This window comes from Pholcus phalangioides, unplaced genomic scaffold (genome assembly GCF_987345545.1).
Source record: "Pholcus phalangioides strain wild (caught in Gottingen) unplaced genomic scaffold, Ppha-v1.0 ptg000013l_1, whole genome shotgun sequence".
NCBI lineage: Eukaryota > Metazoa > Arthropoda > Arachnida > Araneae > Pholcidae > Pholcus > Pholcus phalangioides.
The window spans coordinates 38,879,145-38,902,547 of record NW_028301606.1 but is presented as its reverse complement, the minus strand read 5'-3'; the positions used below and the strand labels follow the sequence as shown (position 1 = coordinate 38,902,547).

General features: G+C 39.7%; 1 protein-coding gene across 1 annotated transcript in view; it reads left to right on the top strand.

The window, feature by feature from the left end:
- The first annotated feature begins 3,042 nt into the window (after positions 1-3,042).
- mew (multiple edematous wings) overlaps positions 3,043-23,403 on the top strand; it is a 158,254-nt gene continuing 137,893 nt past the window's right edge. The window contains exon 1 of the mRNA XM_089241380.1: positions 3,043-3,458. Within this exon, the coding sequence (XP_089097506.1) occupies positions 3,280-3,458 (179 nt within the window). The 5' untranslated portion in view covers positions 3,043-3,279. The remainder of the gene's footprint in view (positions 3,459-23,403) is intronic.

Genomic DNA, 23,403 nt, shown 5'->3' with positions numbered 1-23,403 from the left:
AACCCTGCCGTAGAACATGTATAATGGAAGTCCATCTGTGTTTAGAAATCGAACAATTAGCTACGAATTTCCATTGTTGAAGCTACTGGCGCTGGATTTTCTTAAACAATGTAAAGATTCCATTGTTTTGAATGGAAACGTGATGTTTTCAGATTGCTTCATTCTTATCCGTCCCCTCTGAGGAGCGCTCCACGGCTTTTTCCCGTCCCATCTTCGGAGACGACGAGTTTGGATGACCGATCCCCAGTTTGCCCCGCGTGCAGCTGGTCGGTCGCCATTTCACTCGCGCGCGAGATGGTCGAGTGTCAAGGAAGCCGGGGCAGAGGAAGCAGCCCCTGTCGAAAGGCTTCTTTCCATCGTTGGGCCGAGCCACACGACCTTAACCGGGTCCGGGGCTCGGCCGAAACGTGGTGTACGGGCGAGGCCTCTACCAGGGCACCCAACCAACTTGCGGTTGCTGCTCTGGGGCCCGTCGAGAGAAGATCTTCGATGGGTTGCGCAGGATGAAGACGGAAATATGCCTACGTGGGAACCCGCCGTACACAAAGGGGTAACGCGCCTGGCACCATACCTCCTGGGTGGTGTGGAAAATGGTGCATTTTTTTTCCTGTTCTCTGTGTGTCTTGGCGAGTATTCTTTGCATTGCACCACTTCACTTATAAGGTTTTGGGAACCTTATACGTGAAGAACCTATGATGTTGCAACAGTCCTGCTAGTCGTGAATACCTGCAGTACCTGGCGAATTTATGATTTTGCTTAACTTGTGGGCTATGCAAATTTTGCAGCCCTTTTGTCGGTACGCAACTACATACTTGGTCAGGTGGAACAATCACGCAATTTGGTGCCCCCCCCCCTTATAATATTTAAAGAAAGGTTAGTGGGCGAAATTTGCTCCCCTTCTGGTCCGGCGAACGGGGCAACAGACCCGTCTGCTTCCCTTCAGTTGCGGCCCTGACCGTAGGTTCCCGTTTTATACATTTCTACTAAGACTGTTTGGAAATATATTTCAATATTACGACAAGTCTCGAAGATATTAGCGTATATATTCTCAACCCATGCCACGGAGAATATGTGGCCCTCGGGGTTATCTGATAAGGCCCGCGACCTCAAACTTAAATTTGCAAAAATAAACTAAACATTTACAGATCGCTCAAGTGACTTGTGGCTCATTTACAGAGCAATTAAGTGGCCCGTGGTACAGTTCCACATCACTCAAGTGTAGCATGGCGCATTGAAAGGCCACTTAAGTGACCCGCGGCACATTTACAAATCATTCAAGTGACCCGTGACATAATTTAGCATCACTTGAGTCACATGTGGCGCAGTTCCAGAGCACTTAAGTGTCGCGGTGAAGTTACACATCACTAAAGTTCTCGATCAATCATCACGGCATATTTCCTGATGGCTAAAGTGGCCCCACGGCACATTTCCACATGACTTAAGTGGCCCGCGGCACAGTTCCAGAGTACTTGAGCGGCTCTTGGCACATTGTCAGATCACTTAAGTGACCAGTGGTACATTTACAGAACACTTCAGCGGCCTTTGGCACAATTCCATATCACTCAAATGACCTGAGACATATTTACAGATCACTTGAGTGATTCACGGCACAGTTCTAGGGCATGTAAGCCGCAAGCGGCACATTGTCAGATCACTTCGGTGATACGTGGCGCATTTACATATCACTTAAGTGGCCCGTGACACGTTTTCAAATCAGTGAAGTGGCATGCACTCTTCTAAAGAATGAGAACCCTTGGTCTAAACCAGCGTTTCCCACAAAAAGGGCAATACATACGCACTGGTGGGCGATGGAATGATCTAGGGGACGATAGAAGCTACGGATTTGACATGGGATCCTATGGGTTCACTTGAGTTGGGGAACGATGAGGGGGGGTAAAAAATTTCTTAAGAAGGGGGCAATGGAATGAAAGGTTTGGGAAACCATGCTCTATATCAGTGTTTCTCAACTGCCGGGCCCTGATATCATTCATACCGGGCCGCGAGTGATTAGCCGTTTCATTTTTTCCCCATTCATTTTCCGTTGGTCGTGTGTTTGACCGGGGCTTCGACTCACAAAAATGAACGAAACTGGGCCGCGGGCTTGAAAATGTTGAGAACCACTGCTCTATATCATAGTTTCCCAACCTTTTTTTGCACCATCGCCCCTTCTTCAGAATTTTTTCCCCATCGCCTCCCAACGCAATCTAACCCATAGGATCCTATGTTATACCCGTACCTTCTACCGCCCCCTGGAACATCCCATCGTCCCCCGGGGGGCGTTAACACCCACGTTGGGAATCGCTGCTCTATATTTTAGATACCTCTCTAACTTGGACATATGTTAATCGAACCGTAGGTGTCTAACTTATACAGGTGTTGTTGTTTTTTTTGTACTTTAGAAAATAAATTTTTAGGAACATTTTTACAAATGATTTCAGAAAATTAATTTTTAGAAATATTTTAGAAATTATTTTAGAAAATTTCTTTTATAATACAATATAAACCATAACACAGAAAATAATATTTTACAATTGTTTAAAAAAATTAATTTTTAGAAATTTTTTTTTCATTTTAGGGGCCATTCAAGTATCACGTAAGCAAATTTTTAGCCATTTTTGACCCCCCCCTTCCCCTTGCCAGCAAAAGTTAGCAAAACACTGACCTCCTTCCCCCCCCCCCCTCTTGTCAGCAAAATTTCGTCATCAGCTCTGCCCCTCTGAATCCTAACTCATATTTTCATAAAGGGTAGTCGATGACGTAAGCATTATCCAAACCCCACTCCCCCTTGTCATCAAAAGTCAGCAAATCGGAAACCCTCCCCCCCCCACATCGATAATGATGTAATACTTGAATGATCCCTTATAAGGAAAATTATTTTCAAGAGTAAAAAGTTTTTCTACAGAAGAAAACAACTTTACGTTTTTTTTGTAAGGAATAAAAAGATCGCCAAGAGTTCTTCTCTGGCACCAAAGTTGGCGACATATAGTTTTCTCCGAAAAGAAAAAAAAAAAGAAGAAAAAAAGTAAATAATCGCAGCACACCACACAGAGAGAGTCGGAAAACGTTCCAACTTGCAACAACTCTTGGCATTCGGTTTTCCTCGTCCGATGGCAAACAACACATGGACGTCGCCGTCTTGAAAAACTTCCTTTGAGAAGTTTTTACGTGAATTTCAAACTTACGTATGCGCTGCGTAAACAAGTCGCGAATATTTTCACTTCATCCGTCGCAAGGTGGCTTTTAGAAACGCGAGACATTTAATTTAAAATTCGTTCAAACATGTGTCGAACTTTGCGAGTGTTGTTTTGTTTAGTGTGCTGTTATTTTGTTACGTGCCGTGCATTTAATTTAGAACCTAGAATACCCGTAGTTAAACATGGAGACAGCGGCTCATATTTTGGATATTCCGTCGCCGAACATCAAATATTGAACACCGGCGGAGCGGTCAAGGAACAACTGTGAGTAACTAAGAAAATTGCTTTTATTTTTGGGGGAAATCAAAGCTTAATTATGACCGACCGAATGTCTGGTGTTTCTAGATTTTGATTAATTTTAAGCATCTCGGAAATTTAGTGAAGAGTCGTATTTAACGGTAATATGATCATCGCCTCGGTAGGAAAAAACGACAAGAAATTGATCCGATGTGGGAGACGGTTTCCGGGAATCGTAAACAAATGCAGCACGTGTTTTTCCGGCGAAATCCCTTTAAACTGCCGCCAGTCCTCGCTTTGGCGTCTGTGGTCAATTTGGTGATCTTAGTGGGACTTAATTGACATGACATCAATTATTATTGAGTAAAATTTGTGTTCTGTCTTGCCACTCTAAATGTTTGTTGTAATTTTTTTTTTTAAATTTTGATAGCACTGTTTTCTTATGATTTGAAATTATGGACCAATCTGTAGTCCCAGACAGGGCCCTGGGCAAACACGATATTTTGGGGCCCTTTTTTTAGTGCTTTCTTTGGAGCAGCGGCCTACGCAGGGGTAGAAGGGCATGGTGGGACTAGAACTCCTTAATACGTATATGAAGGCGTCTTAGGTGGGACCAGTGACATCCCCAAGACTATAAAAAATAAAAAATATATATTTGCTAATATATTTGTAAAAAAAATTAAAGTATCGAAAGATGATGTCAATTTTCGCATCCAAATGTGTTCTGGGCACGTGCCCTACTTGCCCATGCGAAGAAACTGCTCCCAGAGACTGAATTAAATATTGCATATTAAGGGGGATTCTTGAATAAACTTTTTGTGAGGGGCACTGTCCGAAGGTCAGTGGGTATGCTAATTCCCCAGAATAAAACTGGTAAGAGAATAGGAGGGCCAAATTTTTATATTAAATCAATATAAGGAGGGCTGCTGAAAGTCTTGGCCTGGAGGATCGTCAAAAACACAGCGACCCATGACCGGGTTATTGGAAACACTGCAAAACCATAGACATCCTGATTCCTCATTGCCGTGAGCGATTTTGAACCCTTCCGGATGACTGCACAGCTTACAATCATTACACGCATGACTTTTATACCGATGTGAGTATGACTACACCCTTGATGACTTGCGATTCTTTGTAGTCAACTTCACCGCAAATACTGTATTTTTAATGAGGGTCTTACACTTGGTGCTGCTTATGTCATCATAATGAAGGTTTTAACAACTCGCTGTTGCGAAGATGAATTTTTTTGGAAAGAGAGAAAATTCAACTACCTTTGCGGGGAATCGAACCCACGCCCTTTCACTTTCCGGGTGAACGCACTAGACTACAAAGGCAACGAATCTCTCAATCTTTCCTTGGATCTCGTGTGCACTGAAAGGGACCGTACGTGGACAGCCGGACCTGACTCGGGCGAAGCTGACTCAGGCCTTTCATATATCACCATAATGTCAGAAGTCTGAAGGGTTACTAGTGACCCTGGTTACTTGGTATGTCTGGGGTAAACCTAAAATATTCTCCAAAAGTCATGGAAATATGCAAACATTTGATAAAAGTTCAGGAAAAAGTTCACTCTGAAGGCAAAAAACTGAAATTCGAAAAACATTCGGGGGATTTTTGCCACATTCTGTTCTTTTCTTCAAGAGTTTTGCTCACGGAAACTCGGAGAAAATTTTTGAGTCTTGATGATGAGTTTGGGTCAGGGAAAGTCCAGAGTCTACAAGGGAAATTTCTGAGTGTTGGTAAGTGAAATTCAGGGAAATGATCAAGTGCAGATTTTTGTTGAAACACTTGTCTGGTCAGTTAGCAAATGGACCTACCGAAACCCGAACTAGTCTAGTTGCTCGTGTAGTACGGACTTAGTTTGAGTTGGACGACAATTATGCCAACTGACCAGTCTTCGGACATTGGTTGGTAATTTCACTGGCAGTAACATACATATAAGACCTGTCATTAATGGCTCATGTTACTATATATGCTACTACTATATCATGTCAAGTTGCTAATTAAAGAAACAAGGGGGAAAAAACCCCTACAGGATGGAAATAGGAGAAAAAATTTTTTTATTCAATTCCCGAACCTGAGTAGAAATTTAATGATATGTTTTGATTTATATATGCTCAGAAAAAATTACTAACATTATTGTAATAATGTAATGTACAATTATTGTGCATTAAAAAGACGGCATTTAATAATCTCGAAGGTATACTCTTCTGAAAGAATCAGCCCTGTAAATTTTCTTGTGGACATTGTCTATCCTGGGTACAAACAGTAAATTTTGGACGTCAACATTTAAGTTTATTTAAATGGTTGATAATAATTCAAGTGCTTAAAAAACATTGAAAATATTCGTAGTTCATGAAAAAAAGGAGGAAAGATACTCTAGAACAAGTGTTTCTCAACCGCCGGGCCGGTGCCCAGTACCGGGCCATAACACTAATCACAACGGACCGTGAGTGATCGCAGTTTAATTTTTCCCCATTAAATTCTCATTAGGGGCCATTCAAGTATTACGTAAGCAGATTTTCAGCCATTTTTGACCCCCCCTCTCCCCGTCAGCAGCTTAGAATATTTCATATCTTCAAAAAGGGTTGGTTGATGAAGTAAGGAACCTTCAAACCCCCCACCCTTGTCATCAAAAGTCAGAAAATCCGAAACCCCCTCTCTCCCCCCCCCCCGATGCTGAACGTAATACTTGAATGACCCCTTAGTTGTGACCGGGCCTTTAACTTACACAAAATACATTTACAGGGCCGCTGGCTTCCAAAGGTTGAAAACCACTGCTCTCTAGAACACTTAGTGTAACTTGATATTCGACCATTATTATCGTAGATATTGATGATATCGATTACTCGATGGGAGGAGAATGGAGGGAAATATATATTTATATACTATGTCAATTTAGATTTTTTTGCTGACGTTTTTCCCAGACCTTAATTCGTTTTGCCTTTTGATTTTTGTTTTGTGACATTGATGCCGGTATTTGTTTAGCTTTACTTACGCAAGTTACGCCATGTCGCGCTTCATCAGCTGTTTAGTCAGTTTTGCATAACGTTCACTCGATTTCTTTTCGAGCATATGCAAGCAGAGCCGCCCTTTGGGATGTGCGATAGGCACGGTCACGCCCGGCCCCTGTGGTTTAGGAAGAAGTGGGGGGGGGGGTTCTTATTCCCGGTGATAGAAGTGAAAAAATATACATTTATCAAGTAATTTTTTTTGTAAATGAACAAGCCGTCTGAGCTTCAACTGATTTTATTCTGGAATTATTTCATTATACAGTGGAATCCCGTTTTAACGAATACCGGTATAACGAAAATCTCGTTTTAACGAACATTTTTCTAATACCCAGGTCAATTTATATAGGAACAATGCAAAACAAAATCGAATTCCTTTATAACGAAGCGATTTCTCCAGTCTATTGAAGTTCGTTATAACGGGATTCTACTGTATAATTTTGAATTTTTCTTCAATTAATTCTGAATTGCGATGGGAACTGGAATTATATCTTTCAATTACAGTTATCCCGTTTATTTATTATTAATCCCGTTATAACGAACTCCAAGAGACCGGAGAAATTCCTTCGCTAAAATGAAAATTTCGTTATAAAGGAATTCCAGGTCTTTGCATTGTTCCTATGTAAACTTATTTGGAGGATTAGGAAAGTGTTCGTTATATATATGCCTAATAACGAGATTTTCGCTATAACGGTATTCGTTAAAACGGGATTCGACTGTATTTCTCATTTTGAACTCATAAATTCTAAATTTTCATTAGTTCTCAGATCGTTTGGTTCTAATTTTTATTCGTTTTGAAATTTTTCTTTCATCAGTTTGAAATCTTCAGATGTGAGTTTTTTCATCGATTCAAAATTTTCATGAATCTATTTTTGCGTCGATTGACGTTTAACTGCGTTCTTATTTTTTCGAGTCGATATTTTTTCAGCATCCCTGTATATTCTGTGAATAAGGCATAAATCTTTGGATGCAGGTTCCCCGCCGCCGCCACAAAGTATAGGAAATCTGGGCTAAAAAAAGCCGCGAAATTATTTTCCGCACCTGACCCAGCGTCTGATAAAGCGCGGCCTGCATTAATAAAGCAGGAGTCTTTAACGTATGACCAGCTGGCCAGATTTAGCCCTCAGCAATCAATACCGTCTAAACGCATGGGCCCATCGGGGCCTCAGAAATATGATAAGCAGTTGAGTTTTTTGAGAATTTGTCAAGTAGAGCCTCAGAAAAATCACTTATCCCTGGGCCCCCCCCCCCCATGATGCTCTTAAAACGGCACTGGCCCTCGGAGGTTTTCGTGTTGTGGGCCGCCGACCATTTTCAGAAACTGGTTGAAAACATTAAAAAAGCGTGAATTCTAGAATTAATGAAAGAAATAATTCTAGGATAAATGAAATAATTCTAGGATAAATGAAATAATTCCGGAACAAATTGATGAAAACTCAGAATTAAATAAATAATTTTAGACTTTTCGAGACAAACAATTTGCGAATTAAATACACACAATAAATATTAAATACAATATCTCAATAAATGATATTGAAATTTATTTTCACATCGTTCAGTGACTGCAAAACGTATTAATCTAACATTTAATGTCTAATTCAAATAGCACTCAGAAAGCCAGCCAGCCACAATATGTACACGTATATACATTTCTTCCCCCTCCCTTTTTTTACTTCAACATAATGATTTACTATTTAATTTCAGGATACTTGTACTACTAATTAACTTGTGTTTGGATTTGTGATTATTTGTGTGTTGATGAAAGAAATAATTTCAAAACAAAATAAAAGGCTTATAAAAGTTATTTTTATAAGACTTTATTGACTTTTAAGTCAATAAAATTGTTTTTGTTCCTGTTTAATTCGGGGGCCTCATTGGCCCCTTCAATTAAAAATGTCGCTAAATGTGACTCTTGGACTTCGTGGGAACATGCTATTTGACTCGCCGTGTCAGAAATAAGCCAGGGATATATTTTTTACGGTAAGAGTGATAAATGCAATTATTATGCATACTTGCCAAGCATTTTGGTAAGTTCGATAAATCTCCCTATATCAATCACTTTCACCGGTGATCATGCATAGTATCAAAGCGTCGTTGGTAAATTTGATAAATACAAAAAAAATTATAATTTTTACAAACGATTATGCATAATATCCAAACGTCGCGTCGTTGGTAAACGCGATAAGCCGTACTATATGATTCTATTATACATGATAATTCATACATGTATTACATGATTATATTGGGGTACGATAGTAAAATTTGTTATATCGCTGCATCGGGAACGATCATAAATTTTTTTTATATCGGAGTGCAATCATAAAATTTGTTATCGTTATATCAGGGTACGATCGTACAATTTGTTATCGTTATATAGGGGAACGATCGTAAAATTTCTTATCATTATACCGAGGTCCAACTATATCCAACACACATGCTAGACTCATTTGTAATTTTTTTTTCATATTTATCAAATTCACTGATTACACTAGGGTATTATGCATAATCGCAGATGAAGGCGATATATTTCAAGTATTTATAAAATTTACCAACGACGCTTGAGTATTATATATATTCGCCGGTAAAAGTGATAAATTTATCAAACTTACTAATACAATTAGTAAGTATGCATAATAACCGATTTATATCATTTACCGTAACATATTCACTCTGATTGATGAAACCTATAATGACCTGCTCTTCTAGGTTTGTCTTTGTAAAATAATTTGATAAATTTGTTCTATAAATAATTTGTTAAATAATTCCGATTTTCGTACTCTATCACATGCATGTGACAATACCCAGGTGCGTTGTTTTCCGTGAGGAAAAAAAAAATTATTGATCTTGTTTATTTTAATAATAAAATGATAAATTTATAACCGAATCGTTTTCTTCCGGATAAATTAGGCTCTAAAAGCGAGAAAGGTTCATAATCGGAAGCAAAGAATGGAGTGTCTTTGATTAAATGTGACGCATCACGCGGTCATTTTCTCGCCGTAATGAGCCTCAATTACGTCTTTTGTCACTTAACGCCGTTTATTCAAATGAGCTCATTATTATATTATGGGTTGCCGCAGTTATATTTCCGTTGAGACGCTCCACAAAAAGAACTGTGGGGGCCCCTTTTTGTTTTATATGGCGTGGTTCTTGAAAGGAAAGCTTCTCGTTCTTCTTTTTTCTTTTGCAGGAAGTTATTGCTATTTTTGTAGAGACTAATATAACTGATTCTATATTTTTTATTCGATTTCCGATGCAGTTTTTTTATATCTGCTATCGTTCATGTTTGAGTTCAAAGGCAATTTTTTTTTTTTTTTATTTACTTGTGTTTTTTTTTTCTATTGTGGATGTCGATATAGCCCATTCCAATAGGTTAAGAAATCATATCATCACATATAGGCCTTCTATTTATCTATCAATATATGTATACACGTTACAGTAAAAGTGATAAATGCAGTTATTATGCATAGATGAGGCAACCATAATTTTTTATGGGCAGTATATTTATATTTTATCATAATTATTGGCTTTTTTTTATTGCTCTTATTGGGTTGCTGTATTTTTGATATAGGTTAGATAAATGTATTCGACATCTATATTTTTTATGAACATCTTTTTTCACTCACTTCGTTGGATATTTTGTCTGTTGTGGCGTTTGGATTTGTATTTAATAACCGGTTATTAATGCATAATCGTCGAGAATTTTGATGAGCTTGATGAATTTCCCTCAATTTATTACTTTCGCCAAGCGATTGTGCATAGTACCCAGGTGTCGTTGGTAAATTTAACAAGTGCTTAAAAAAAAAAAACAATTTTGCCGGTGATTATGCATAACACCCAAGTGTCACGTCGTTGGTAAACGTGATAAATCGTAATCTATGATATATGATATACATACATGTATTGTAATTATATCGGGGTACGATCTTAAAATTTGTTATATCGTGGTACAACTATATGCATCCTATATACTAGACTCATTTGGAATTTTTTTCATATTCATCAACTTCTCCAATTACTTTAGCATAATCACAAAGACGATAAATTTCAAGTACGTATTTATCAAATTAACCAACGTCACTTAGGTGGTTTCTATGCGTAATGGCTGGTAAAAGAGATAAATTTATAAAACTTACCAAGGCGATAGGTAAGTATGCATAACAACCGGATTATGACATCATCTTTCCCTACTCGAGTCAGCTACACAGACAAACAAAGGACTGGATAGTATGTGTCGAGCCAAAACATCCCGCGGTCCTGGCAGGGGTAGCATATCACATCACACAGATATTCGACCGAACCGAATACTCGGTAAAAGGACCGAATAGCAGCCAAATATTCGCCCCATCTCTATTTTGATAGCTCTTTCATTTTTCACTCGGAAGAAAAGATAATCGTCTTTCCTCAATACGTACTCGACTAGCATTTGTGCTCCGAACCAATCCTCCCCTGTGGTGTCTAGATTGTCCGGAGTGGATAGAGTTATTGAAATGAAGACTTATGGATGTTCCTGCCATTTGTGTAAGCGACTCATTTCTAGAAGTTACAGACTCTAATTTCTTTATGTATTAAAAAAAGTTTGTTTTTTCGCTAAATCCCCAAATAATGCCATCCTATTGAATTACCAACTGTTTGAGATCTTATTATACTGTACATCATTCGGTTCCACTCGAAAGCAGCGCATGAATAGTGAGTGCCTCGTTCATGTGAATGAAGAAGCACTCTACTTGGTTCTCGTGTCGGTAATGTTTCGCACGCAAGCAGTAAGTGTTCTGTTCTCTAAGCTTTAGTTCTCTTAATGCCCATTATTTCAGCAGCTACGGACCAAGAACAGTAGCCACTCGTTTGATACAAAAGACGGATTTATTATCCGCTTCAGCGGATGTGTTTTACGCACTACATGCATCGTGATCTTTCTCTGCGTTTCTATGACGTTTCTGAACAGCATCTTCGGTTCTTTCTGCGATTATTTTCGTGCTTTGCCGTCTTCTTGGAATGGGTGCACCTGGTTTTTCATGTTGGTAAAACCATCTGGAAATGAAAATGATAACAAAAAAAGTGAATGATCTCACAAACAGCCATATCTGAGAATATTGGATTCGCACTCTTCTCAAGAATTCCACTCCTTAAAATATGTTAATTTGCTCGTTGGTCTGTAAGGTATACGATTGCAGTCAGTTTGCGGTTAATGTAATCTACCGAACTCTCTAACCGTTATGTTTTTGCGGGTAATCTATTTTCCGCCCTCCCCCTTTTAGCAAATGCAAAACTCTTACAGCGGCAGCAGCTGCAGTCAGTATGTAACCCGAGCCGCATGTTCTTCATTTCAAATCTCGGCAGTTACAGTTCATAGTAGATATACATGCATACACAATATAGGCTGGCTCTTTGTATATCCCTCAGCTCATTTAATTGGCGGACATTTTCCATCTGGCCTGGATGTCCTGCAGCTGATTTTAAAAAGTAAGAGTTGTGCGACTTCGTGACATCGTTTCGCAAACAAATAGTTTTTCAAACCTTTCGGCGCATTCTCCTGTCAGAAGTTTTAGAAATGTTTCAGATTTTTTTATTTTATTTTCCAGTGGTATATGATCCGAGGCTAAAAAAGTACCCAAAAGTGTTTTCTGAGAGAAACACACACGCAGTAGCAACTTTCGTAGTGCAGCACTTGCACTTTCGTAGTGCAAGTGCTGCACCACCGGTAGGGCTCCAAGGTTTTTTTCTTAATCTAAGTTTTTCCATCAAAGTCACACATGCGCACTGTCGACAACTAAACGCCAGAACTTTGCCACCGGATTTATCCCGTTGCCAGATCTCTTCCAGCACAGCTTGCCCTGTCGACAGCTGCTTGGATGGAGACTCTTTTCGTAGCAGTTACTCTAAGTCAGAGGTCTTAAACCTTTTCATAGTCGCGAGCGCTATCTGCGTCCATCATCAAAAGAAGAGCACCCTTACAGCAAGTTTGACGTACGAATACATGAAATCAGGATGATTTTAATCCTTGAATGCAATTTGTACTACGTTGACAAGCGTTCGTGAGCACAAAATTGGACACTAGCATCGAGCACTTTGTATGCTTCGGGGAGCACCGTGGTGCTCGCAAGTAACGGGTTAAAGATGTCTGCTCTAATAAGCTGTTACAATTGCTGCCGCCATGGGGGAAAACACCGTGGTCCGCTGACATTGATTTTCTTGTGGGTTTCCAACTCCAAGGTACAAATGCGAGCTGATCTACCATTTTTTCAAAAAAAAAGTCCCTTCACAAGGAGTAATCAGGCTTGTAACATTTGAGATTTACGCTTTGTGTGCGTGATACAGACCGACGTATTTGTTTCCAAATTCGAAAGCCAGATGACACCTATTTTGAAACATGTGACCATGGGCGGAGATGTGGGGGCGTCCCCCCCAGCGTCAAAGGTGGAGTCGACTGATCTAATGTATATATGCATATATGAATTGTCATCATCATCATCATCATCATCTTGCCCCCCCCCAGCAATAATGACCGTGCCCCCCCCCAGACTTCCAGGTCTATCTCCGCCTATGCATGTGACAGGCATTCCTTGGAAACAAACTTGGCTAAGCTACACAACACATATATACGCGGCAAATTCTGACTAATTCGGCCCTAATTCTTTTGAAGTTCCTCAGAAGAATGTTTACGAAATGCATGTGTGGTTTAGTGGTAATTGAAGCATGTAGACGCCACAACATAAGATTTAGTGCGTGCTTGGGCTTTCTTCAGTAAAACGGCAATCTATCGCCAAGGGCAATTTACTACCGAATGAGATGTGCCGGAAGTGTACACGCATACCTAACAGTCTGCCTTGGTATTTAGTGCTGTGTGAATATTAATGCTTCTATTTTTCTAAACTATGAGTGAAGTGTGATAATTAAATATTTGTATCTCATTGTGCTCAGTCTCTCTCTCTCTCTCCCTCTCCTTTCCCACGTGAACATGGATGCTGAAATTTGATAATTTCCGTTCATGAGTTGCGATGGTAAGTAGCATCAATAAATATAAATTAATAAATACAGGTCTGCTGGAACCATATTTCTCAAACATTTTTGTTTTTAAATATTTCCTCAAGATTATTCATTAACGAACACACTCGTCTACACGGAGTGCAGTTGGAATTCAGTAGCGTGTGAAGGTCGCTATCAGTGGACGACGTCAAACACCCCCCCCCCCCCTCTAGTCGTCTGACTCAATGTGGGCTATTGTCGCCCGCGTTGCTTGCCGCGTGTTGTCGCTTCCGGTGGACGACCGGCCTAAGTGCTATTACGCTTGAAACATATTTTTAAGTAAGTTTCGATCGTTTTGAGTCTGTTTTAAATCTCACGCACTAGGATAAACCTTAACCTAGATACGTTTTTGTCTCAAACCACCTAGTTAACGGCTGTATTTTTCAATATTTTGACGCGTTCTTTTTCCGGTGGAATTCGGGGACTTTCGCCCCAGAAAACATGACAAGGCGCAACATACGTCAAGTTTACTCTTCTTTAAAACACTGTAAAGCACATAACGTTTGTTTGGAACACGTCAGCAAGCAACAACGTTGGAGAGAGATTGTGTGAGAGGACTTAAAATAGCTTCTACTCTTGCTGGGTTTTTGAATGTCTCCTGGGGTCTGATCCCTACTCGTTTACAAAGTGTATGTGTGTATATGTGCGTGCATGTTGTTTGAAGCTGTCAGCGATGGCTCTCTTGATTTTTTTCTTATCATTAACTTCCGCTTTTGAATGTTTTATATGTTAGTTTCCTTCCACCCATCAATTTTGTTGTTATTTTGGATGCGGAAGTTCGCATTTTTCATTTATGAAGATCTTAATTCTTGGGAGCTTCCGTAGCCTCACACACACACACACAGAGACAAGCTAATTTTCGTCTCATCTCCGCATGTGTCTTCTCCGCCTTTTTTTAGAAGCCATTTCTTTGAAACGTGGTTGGCAATTTCTTAGGAGCGAGCAAAGTGTGTCGTCGTGTGCCATTCGCACTTAGTTTCATCCCTACCTACACTGTCATCGTCTTGGGAACTCATTGTGTGCTCGGAACACTTATTATGCTAGTTGGGGAGTCTTTTTAAAGCCACTTATTGTGTTAACACACTTTTTTTTCAATAGCAGCTCGGGATATACAGGCTGTTACTAAAGCCTAGCAATAAAATGATGAGTCACGTGACATAACATCGAGATAGGTTTAGATGTAAGAATTTGTGGAAAAAAAAGTTTTTTTCTTTGAGAATTTCTGTCGAAAACAGACGTTGAAAGTGTTACTGTGTTGTCGTGTGGGCATCGTACTGGACTCTCATCATTAGGATTGAGGTTCGAACTCCGTTGGTGGCACAGTGGTGGGTGGCTGGAGTGTGTTCTCCGCGGTTTTCCAACTTGATGGTGCGAAAGCGATTTCCATTTCAAGAAGTCTCTCCGCAGAGAACAGACAAACCTGCGACATAATGCTTACATTGCATTAAAATTCAAGCATATGCCATCTTCACTTCAAAATATGAGAGATTCATAATAGCGTAAGCAAAAACACAAGACAAGCTCACCTCTTACAACATGAATACATTAGGGGGGGGGGCCCACACATACACTCAGAACATATTCCGGCGGCATGTATCGATTCGTTAGAGATTCCGCAGAGGAGTGTGTACGAGCTGCATGTGCGTTTAAGTTGTAGTAGTCGTCGAAAGTTTGAGATGAAAAGTGGCAAAGTAAGCAAAGCGGTTATGAATTGAGGCCGTATAATATGCACTAAAACGTGGCTAAATATGCTTTAAAAATATAGAAATATGGACCTAAAAATGTCAAAATATGCATCAAAAATGCCAAAATCCGCACTAAAAATGCCAAAATTCGCACTAAAAATTCTAAAATATGCAATTAAAATCCTGAAATATTCCAAATATATGCATATGAGTTAAAACAACAGTAACCCATGCCTAAGCCTCACTTTTTTTCCTCAAATGAATACTATATATTTTAAATTCCTAGTGATTTACAAAAAAATATTTTCGTGCAAATAACTTCTACACACGTTTTTTATTCAAGAATTCTTAGTTACTGGTTGTTGCACACTAATAATAGGAAAATGATTTCACTCTGAAAAGAAATGAGGTTTACGTGCGTGCGCACATAGCAGTAACAAAACAAACAGTATAAAAAACAAAAACTGAAAAAAATTCTGAAAATTATTCAATTTTGTGTATTTTCCTACGAAACACTAAAATTACCCAGGCTCTAGTTATAAACAAATATGAATGAGACTCAAAACAAGCACGCGCTTAATTGTTCAGTGGTCCACGTGAACGATTACCGGAGTCGTATATTTTCTATTGAGCTCGTGACTGATTTAACGGTCCAAATGAGTTCTCATTTTCTGTCCTTAAACGACTTCATTTTTCCTCATGAAGAAAACCAGCTCCTGCTTCAGAAACCTCACTGGCCGAATACGATTCATAATATTTCGCGAGAGACTGAAACTGGACATTCAACCAGACATCACTAATTGGCTTAGCAATAAGGTGCCGTAAAAGTACAGTTACCCCTTGTTAATGAGTCACTCTTGGGAGAGCAAAAATATGACTTAGTAAGCGGAGTGACTCGTTAAGCGGAGTAAGTCATACCTGTGCCGATTCCTGAATGAGGACAATTGGCACTTACAAAAAGCGACCCGGTAAGCAGAGTGACGTTTTAACCGGGTGACGCACTAACGAGGTTTGACTGTATTACATATCAGTAGATTTTTAGCCATTTTTGACCCCCGCCCCCACCTCGTCAGCAAAATTTCGTCAATACCTTTCGAAACACGTCTCCTTTTCGAAAGCACTGTTATATGTTATTAGAATTTAGTTATGTTATCTTCAACGTTGTTTGAAAGCTAAGAACTCAAAACTTATTTTTAAGAAGCTCATTGCGACCCACCCTCTAAGCCGTATATGCTAAACCCATGGCCCGTGGACCAAATTGTACTCTCGGGGTTATCTGATGTGACCTGCCACCTCAAACATAATTTTGTGAAAATGAACTAAGCTGCATATTTTTACAGATCGCTCAAGTGTTCTGTGGCACAAATTTTCAGATCACTCAAGTAGGCTCGTGGCACATTCGCAGATCCCGCGATACAGTTCCAGGAAAAATTAAGTGATCCGTCGTACATTTAGAGATCCCTTGAGTGACGTGGCACAGTTTTAGAGCACTTAAGCGACCCCCAGTGCAGTTTTGCATACATCACTCAAGTCACCCACGGCACATTCCCAGATAATTGGAGTTATCCGCGGCACAGTTAAATATCACTTAAGTGGCCCGCGACACATTCCTAGAGCACTTGAAGGATCGACGGAACGTTTAGAGGTCAACCAAAGTGGCTCTGCAGAGGATTTATCAATGGGGAAGAATGTTAGTTCAGGTGCCCACAAACTAGCGAAAGGTTTTCCTCGTTTTTGGCACACCCAGTAAGATATCATTAAGAATATTTCATATTTTTATAAAGGGTGATTGATGACGTGTAAGCATCATTAAAACCCCCGTCCTCCCTGTCATCGAAAGCCATCCAACCCGGACCTCCCCACATCGATGGTGATGTAATAGTTCAATGACCCCTAACTTCAATTCCCGTCACTATTGCAAACAAAGCAAAATTATTGAAGCAGAAGTTGCCAATTAGGGACCAAAATATGGACATAAATGGGACATAATAAAATGGGACATTTATTATGTCCCGTAGTACTGTATAACCAACACCGTCTATAGCAGAAGGTCTCCGCGCGAAGCTCGTGATGTCATTGAAGAAGGTCATCTCACCTACAGCCATTGAATACACTGCAAAAAAGGGTAAAGATTCTGCTGTATCCAATGGCTATAGGTGACATGACCACCTTCAGTGACGTCACAAGCGTCACGCGGAGATCTTCTTGCTATAGATGGTATTGGTATAGTCATCATTAAGCCTCTTGTGGTTTGTTGTTTGTCATACTGTGTTATACTTGGAATTACAATTAAAGTTGTTTTCTTATTTTTCAATTCGTTAGATGTAATGATATTAAATTAAAAAATAGTGAGAGATTTTTCACTTATTTTTAAAAGTACGGTATATGAACACTAACATATATATATCTTTATTATTCGTGTTAATTACGGATGTCTAGTAGCCTTAAACGTAAAGATGTGCTGCATACGCTTGACTTCCAGGGCCATCTTAACTCATGGAACCATCTGGGCATGGGCAGGTGGTGGTGGGGAGCTTCACGATACCACGATTTGGCGTGATTTCCAAGAATGCGAATTTGTGGGCAAGCGCTTCCAGCTTGATAGGCGTTCCAGAACATCGCGTGATACGGGGCGGCTCATGTTCATGTCAAGACTGTAACTCCAGACATGGTCCACGCTCTGTCCCAAGAGGGATGTGAGCGTTTTACCCCGAGGGGTTGGACCACGCTGGGGAGATCATGTCAAGCTTGTCCATTTTATGTTTTACGTCAGGGATATGAAAAATAAATACAGTCTTGGGCTAAAATCAGGGAAAATTCTTTGAGAGGGGAAAAATTTACTCGAAAAACATTAGGAAAATAAAGATTTTAATGTTCCCATTTCAGAAATCTTTTTCTTTGAGACTTTGAATTTCTTTCTTCAGGAGGATTTCCAAAACCAGGTTTGAAATGATCAACCAGAATTTGTAAGGAACTCTGCCTCGCCTTGCTAGTTATCCAGCTGAAAATTGCAAACGCTGTTAAGATGAAAAATGCGCACCAGTCACTAATTCAGTCGATATTCGACAATGGAATCCATACCGTGTCCGAAACATACTTCAAAATGATACTTTTCCCATTGTATTCCCGTTTTTTTTCTAGGACTCCGACTCGGTATCGGTGCGAACAAAAAAAAAAAAAGCACAACCGAGCGTAAAAGCTATGGTTCAAAACTTCTCGTCGGCAATACAGAAGCTTCTTGAGGACTATTAATATAACTCTGAGCAAACATTCCACCTCGAACATAATATTTTTTAGGGGGGGATGATCCATCCATCTTAACTTTGCATTATTCCGACGTATTATTTTTCAGCCGTTGGGGAAACCTTAGGACCTTTTTTTTTGAATTCTTGAAGAAAAATGAAGGATCTCGACAGAGCCATTGATACTGTCTCAGATTTTTCGAGCACCTCAAGGGGGGAAACTTCAAAGATATCTGAGGTCAGGGGACGAGAAACCTTGTTTCTTTTAAGGAAGAGTAGCCTCTTCTTGTTATTCTGGGGAATGCGAAGATTCTCTCTTTTTACTTTATCTTCTCCAAAGAATAGACTCTAGAAATAAAAAAAAAGAATGGAATCCTTCTTTTAGAGTCCTTCTAATCCTTTGAGTAAACCAGACTATCTAGTTTGAGTCTTTTTATATATATATATCACAAGGACCTCACAGGAAGATAGTGCCCATATACCTGCCTATAGAAAAACTGTCGGGATAAAAAAAAAAGAGGCATGGGTCTCTTTTCTCAAGTGGTGGCTGTCCTTCAGGGAGTGACCCAACTTCCTGAGTGTCTCAGGGCTATGGCTCCCAAAACGATGGGGCTAACCAGTGTCATTCTAACGCATGAGCTTACCCCTGTCACCACTCAAGGGCCTAAAGTGCAGGGGAGAGCCTCATCAAAACGAGACCTGGTTAAAATTTTGGAGAATGAATGATGATGGGGCTTTGGAAATTCGCCGAAACATTTTGCATAATTGGCCCAGTACTTATTAATTACTTAACAATTTCTCAAGAACGTCCCCAAAAATTCGTTTGCCCATGGCCTCGGGCCTGTCAGGAACTGGTCTGGGACAAAACGCCTGCTTACCCCAGTTGACTAGGCATCTTGTGGCGGCCTTGCTCCATCCCCCCCGTAAATACTCCCTTTTGCTCACACATGCGTGGTCCGGATTGATCATTTGATCATTTTTGTCGCACCACGGTCATTTTCTGCACCCGTGGGATTAGACCGTGACCTAATTGCCGATTCCGAACGGCAGCCTTTTTATACTCACCGAAGGGTGGTGCGCTAGCCCCTCATGCATGACCCTGGGGATGGACTTTTATTATTTTGCATAGCAATTGACTTGTATTGTATCCGAATCAGACCTGTAGGAAGCCTTACTCGGCCCGGAGGCCTACGATGATGTTAATAGATACATAACTCTGTATATCGGTACCGTCTCAACACATTGGCTTATCCGGGAGCGTCGTGATAGATTTGGTTCCAGGATTTTTGCCAGTAAGTAGTACAGTATGTGAATTTGTAGGCATGCACTTCCAGCTAGGCAGGGGGCTCTAGATTATCATCAATTTCCTTCCTCTCCATGACGTAACTTTGCTTGGGGGGGGGGGGGACATGCTTTGAAATGTCTCTCACACCATCAAATGATGGTGAAAGTTAAGAAGGAATGGGAATTCTGGTTGGAAGTGCATTTCAACTTCAGGAGTTGGTAGTCCCACCTCCGTGGGATTTAAACTAAAAACACGGAATAATGAAAATGCAGATATTGATGAATCAAATGCTAATGTCAAAATGCTAAATCATGTTGGCTCGGACATAGAGAAATGGGTTTGCATTCTATTAAATTTCCTGTTCCGGTATTTTTGAATTAGAGAGAAATGTGCATAAATATTGCTTGGCATAGAGAATCTTTGCTCTGGGACCCCTGCTGCCACCTAGTAAACAAAACCAAAACCATTTGCTAAATGTTCATTCAAAATTGATTGTTGTTTTCACACTGGTGGGCGTGCGGCATTAAAAATAATATGTAGTGCGATGTATAGACAAGTTATTGTTTGTCTTCATGTTGCATGCTAGTGCAAATCTTATGCTCCATAATACCGGTTACTATGTATATTTTTATGTTTGTCACAAAATTATTTTGTAGTAAACTTGAAAACATAGCAACCGGTAATATAGTGCATAAACATAGGCGGTGATGGCTTTGAAATTCTGGGGAGGGCAGCTGATGATTGCCTGGGGGGGGGGAGGCATGATGATATTGATGTCTGTTCGTGTATACCCACATATATTAGATCAGTCGGCTCTGCCTTTGTCTCTAAGGATGGGGGAATGCTCCTCCCCATATCCCGCTCATGTGCATAAAATTTACACCAATATGTAACATGAAAATGGAATATATATGGTATCGCACCGTTATACTATTCATTTTCATGCTGCAAACCAGTTTAAAACCTACACTAATCTTAATTAAAGAATTATAACAATTAGTTTTGTTTTTATTTGATAGGTGGCAGCATTGGGGTCCGAGCTCAACGATGTTACTCGCATGATAAAATATAAGATTAGAAAATTGCGAAATTTTCTTCCCGTTATCTTTTTTTTTCGCTGGCTTTCAAATTATTTTTTCTTGTTTATAACGGTCCGCAAAATTCTTCACGTAATCTCGCCGGTCCGCAAGTAGAAAAAGGGTGAAGAACACTGTCGTATAGTATATTTGAATTAAAATGTAGTTTCGGCAGTTGGTTTTCACTGATTGGTGATCTTTTGACAATAACAGTTAACATTTTTTTAGCAGTTTTTATGAACAATCCGTGTGTGTGTGTGCATTTTTACATTTCTAACTCTCCCAAAATTTCGTATTTGTCTTGATTAAAAATATGGTCACCAAAGTTATCCCCGATGTATTTTTTTTCCCAACTTGCCAGTGATTAAGAAAAATGTGCGGCGTTTTATTAATTACGCAACGTGCAGCAATAAATTAATTTGAAACGAGTCTTTGTGGCCCATTAACCCGGAATTCGTCTCGCATATTCGTTGGCTGATAGCCGTACCGCATGAATAAAATAATAGGATGGTGGAAGTGTCGCGACCTCTAACTTTCTCTCCCGCTCTGGAAATATGCCACAAACATTATTATTATTATTATTATTTTAAATGTCTCTTTGTGATCCTCGTGTTGCACCCTGATATCATTGACCTGTTTCGTTCCTCGGGGAAAGTTTATTTTTTGGCAACCACAACCGTCGAAAAACCACGACGATCTCTCCCTTCTATATTTTTCATTTTCCTTTGGCTTATATTATTTCGGTTTTGCGTGGTACTGGTTGATTTAGGAATCCACTGATGCAGTCTATCATGGGGTGGATTCAAAACTCTCAGTTTCTATGAACGATAAATTGAGTAGATGTTTTTATTTTCCGTAGACTTAATTGCTGTGTTTTTGATCAAGTTCGGCAGTGACGAGACATCGTTTTTTTTTTATTATCATCAACTTGTTTGCCGGCTCCGATATCCATTATTCAGCAAATAAATGGATTCGATGTCTCACGCATGTATTCAGAGGGCAGGTTTACTTTTCTGTTCGGGTATCTTTCATTTCTGGAAGAATCAAAACTTTTTTCATAATATTCAATTGCTCTCAAACGATTGACTCTATACGGAAGATCCAGGGAGTAACTGCAAAGCTACGTCCACGTTCATAGACAAAATCTTGCTACTGTCTAAAGACAAATCGTCGATTTTGTCTATAGGCATTCGCGAACAAATCGGAAGGCGGTCTGTCGACTTTGTCACGTGTCCACACTCGAAATGTTGCTTGACTCAACGTTTTTCCCATCCGATAACAACTGTTTTACAACACTCGTTTTCTCATACTGCCAAAGCAAATGCACACGTAATTTTGAATTTGCAGAAACATCACGTTTTTTTACCCGTAATGTGAACAGTGATTATCCTAGCTTTACATACATAACTAGGATGACCTATAACACACTTCACTTATTCATGTAACAATCCGATGTTCTAATTTTTTTAAACAAAAGTATTTTGACAGTTTAATAGACGTTCAATTCACTTTTTTGCTAATATTTGGCTACCGATATCCTAAAAAAGAATCTCTTAGAAATAGAGATGCACATTATACAGGTAGCATAGGTAACAACAGGGCCTATGGTATTTTCCTGGCGAACTATTGGTCGTAGAGGCATATACTTCCAATTAGGAAAACTATTTAAATAACGTGTAGTATTCAGATATGCCTTTCATGTTGCAAGGGGTTGTATAGTTATTAAAATAAAATAACTTTTTATACCGCTTCCGTGTGCCCAAAAACAAAATTAAAGAGTTATTGCCTTGTCTTTCTTAATGGTAACTAAAATTCCACGTTTCTAAGTGCATTATTCACTGAGATATTCGAAAAAACGGAAGAAAATTGTGAAAAGCAACATGAAATGAGAGATTCCAGTGAATATAACACAGAAACGTGGATTTTTTTTTAGTTGGAATCAGGAGAAACAAAGCAAAAACACACTAATTCGTTTTAATAACTACCCTTTGCTATATGAATGTCTTATCTGATGTTTACACGTTGTTTAGGTCCTTTTTCATAATTGAAAGTACGCTTCTAGGACCAACGGTTCGCCAGTAAAATGCCATACGCCCTGTTTTACCTATGCACCCCTACAGCTGCACAGGGAATCTGGGCTTTCCAACTAGAACATTTTTCCTTGAAATGCGCTTACGAGTTTCTAGGATGCTCTAATATTTTGAAACAAACGTGCATTCAGACAGACATTCAAGCTCATAAGAGGAGGATGGATACCATCCGTGATCAAGGGTCTTTGGCCTGTTCACATGCACATTGGGCAAGGTGCCATCAGGACTGAGCTATCAAACGTGCTTTCATTTGTTACGATTTTATCACACGACGCTGCTTATTTCCAAGTCCTGGACATTGTGCACGGATGCTTTGGAATGACATCACGTTCTGCGCCACCCTCTCAATAGCGTCCGGTCTCTCACCCATGAGAATTTCATTTGTTCAGACCTTGGAAAAAAGCTCTTATACAGTTTAGTGAGTTCAACTCATCATGCTATCCAGAAAATATCTGTTTCCTTGACATAGGGCTGAGGGGAAAAAAACGGTCTATTATTTCTCTACCGTCCCCCCTGGAGGCCATTTGTTGAAGTTAAGTGAGGCTACTCTTGACTACTTC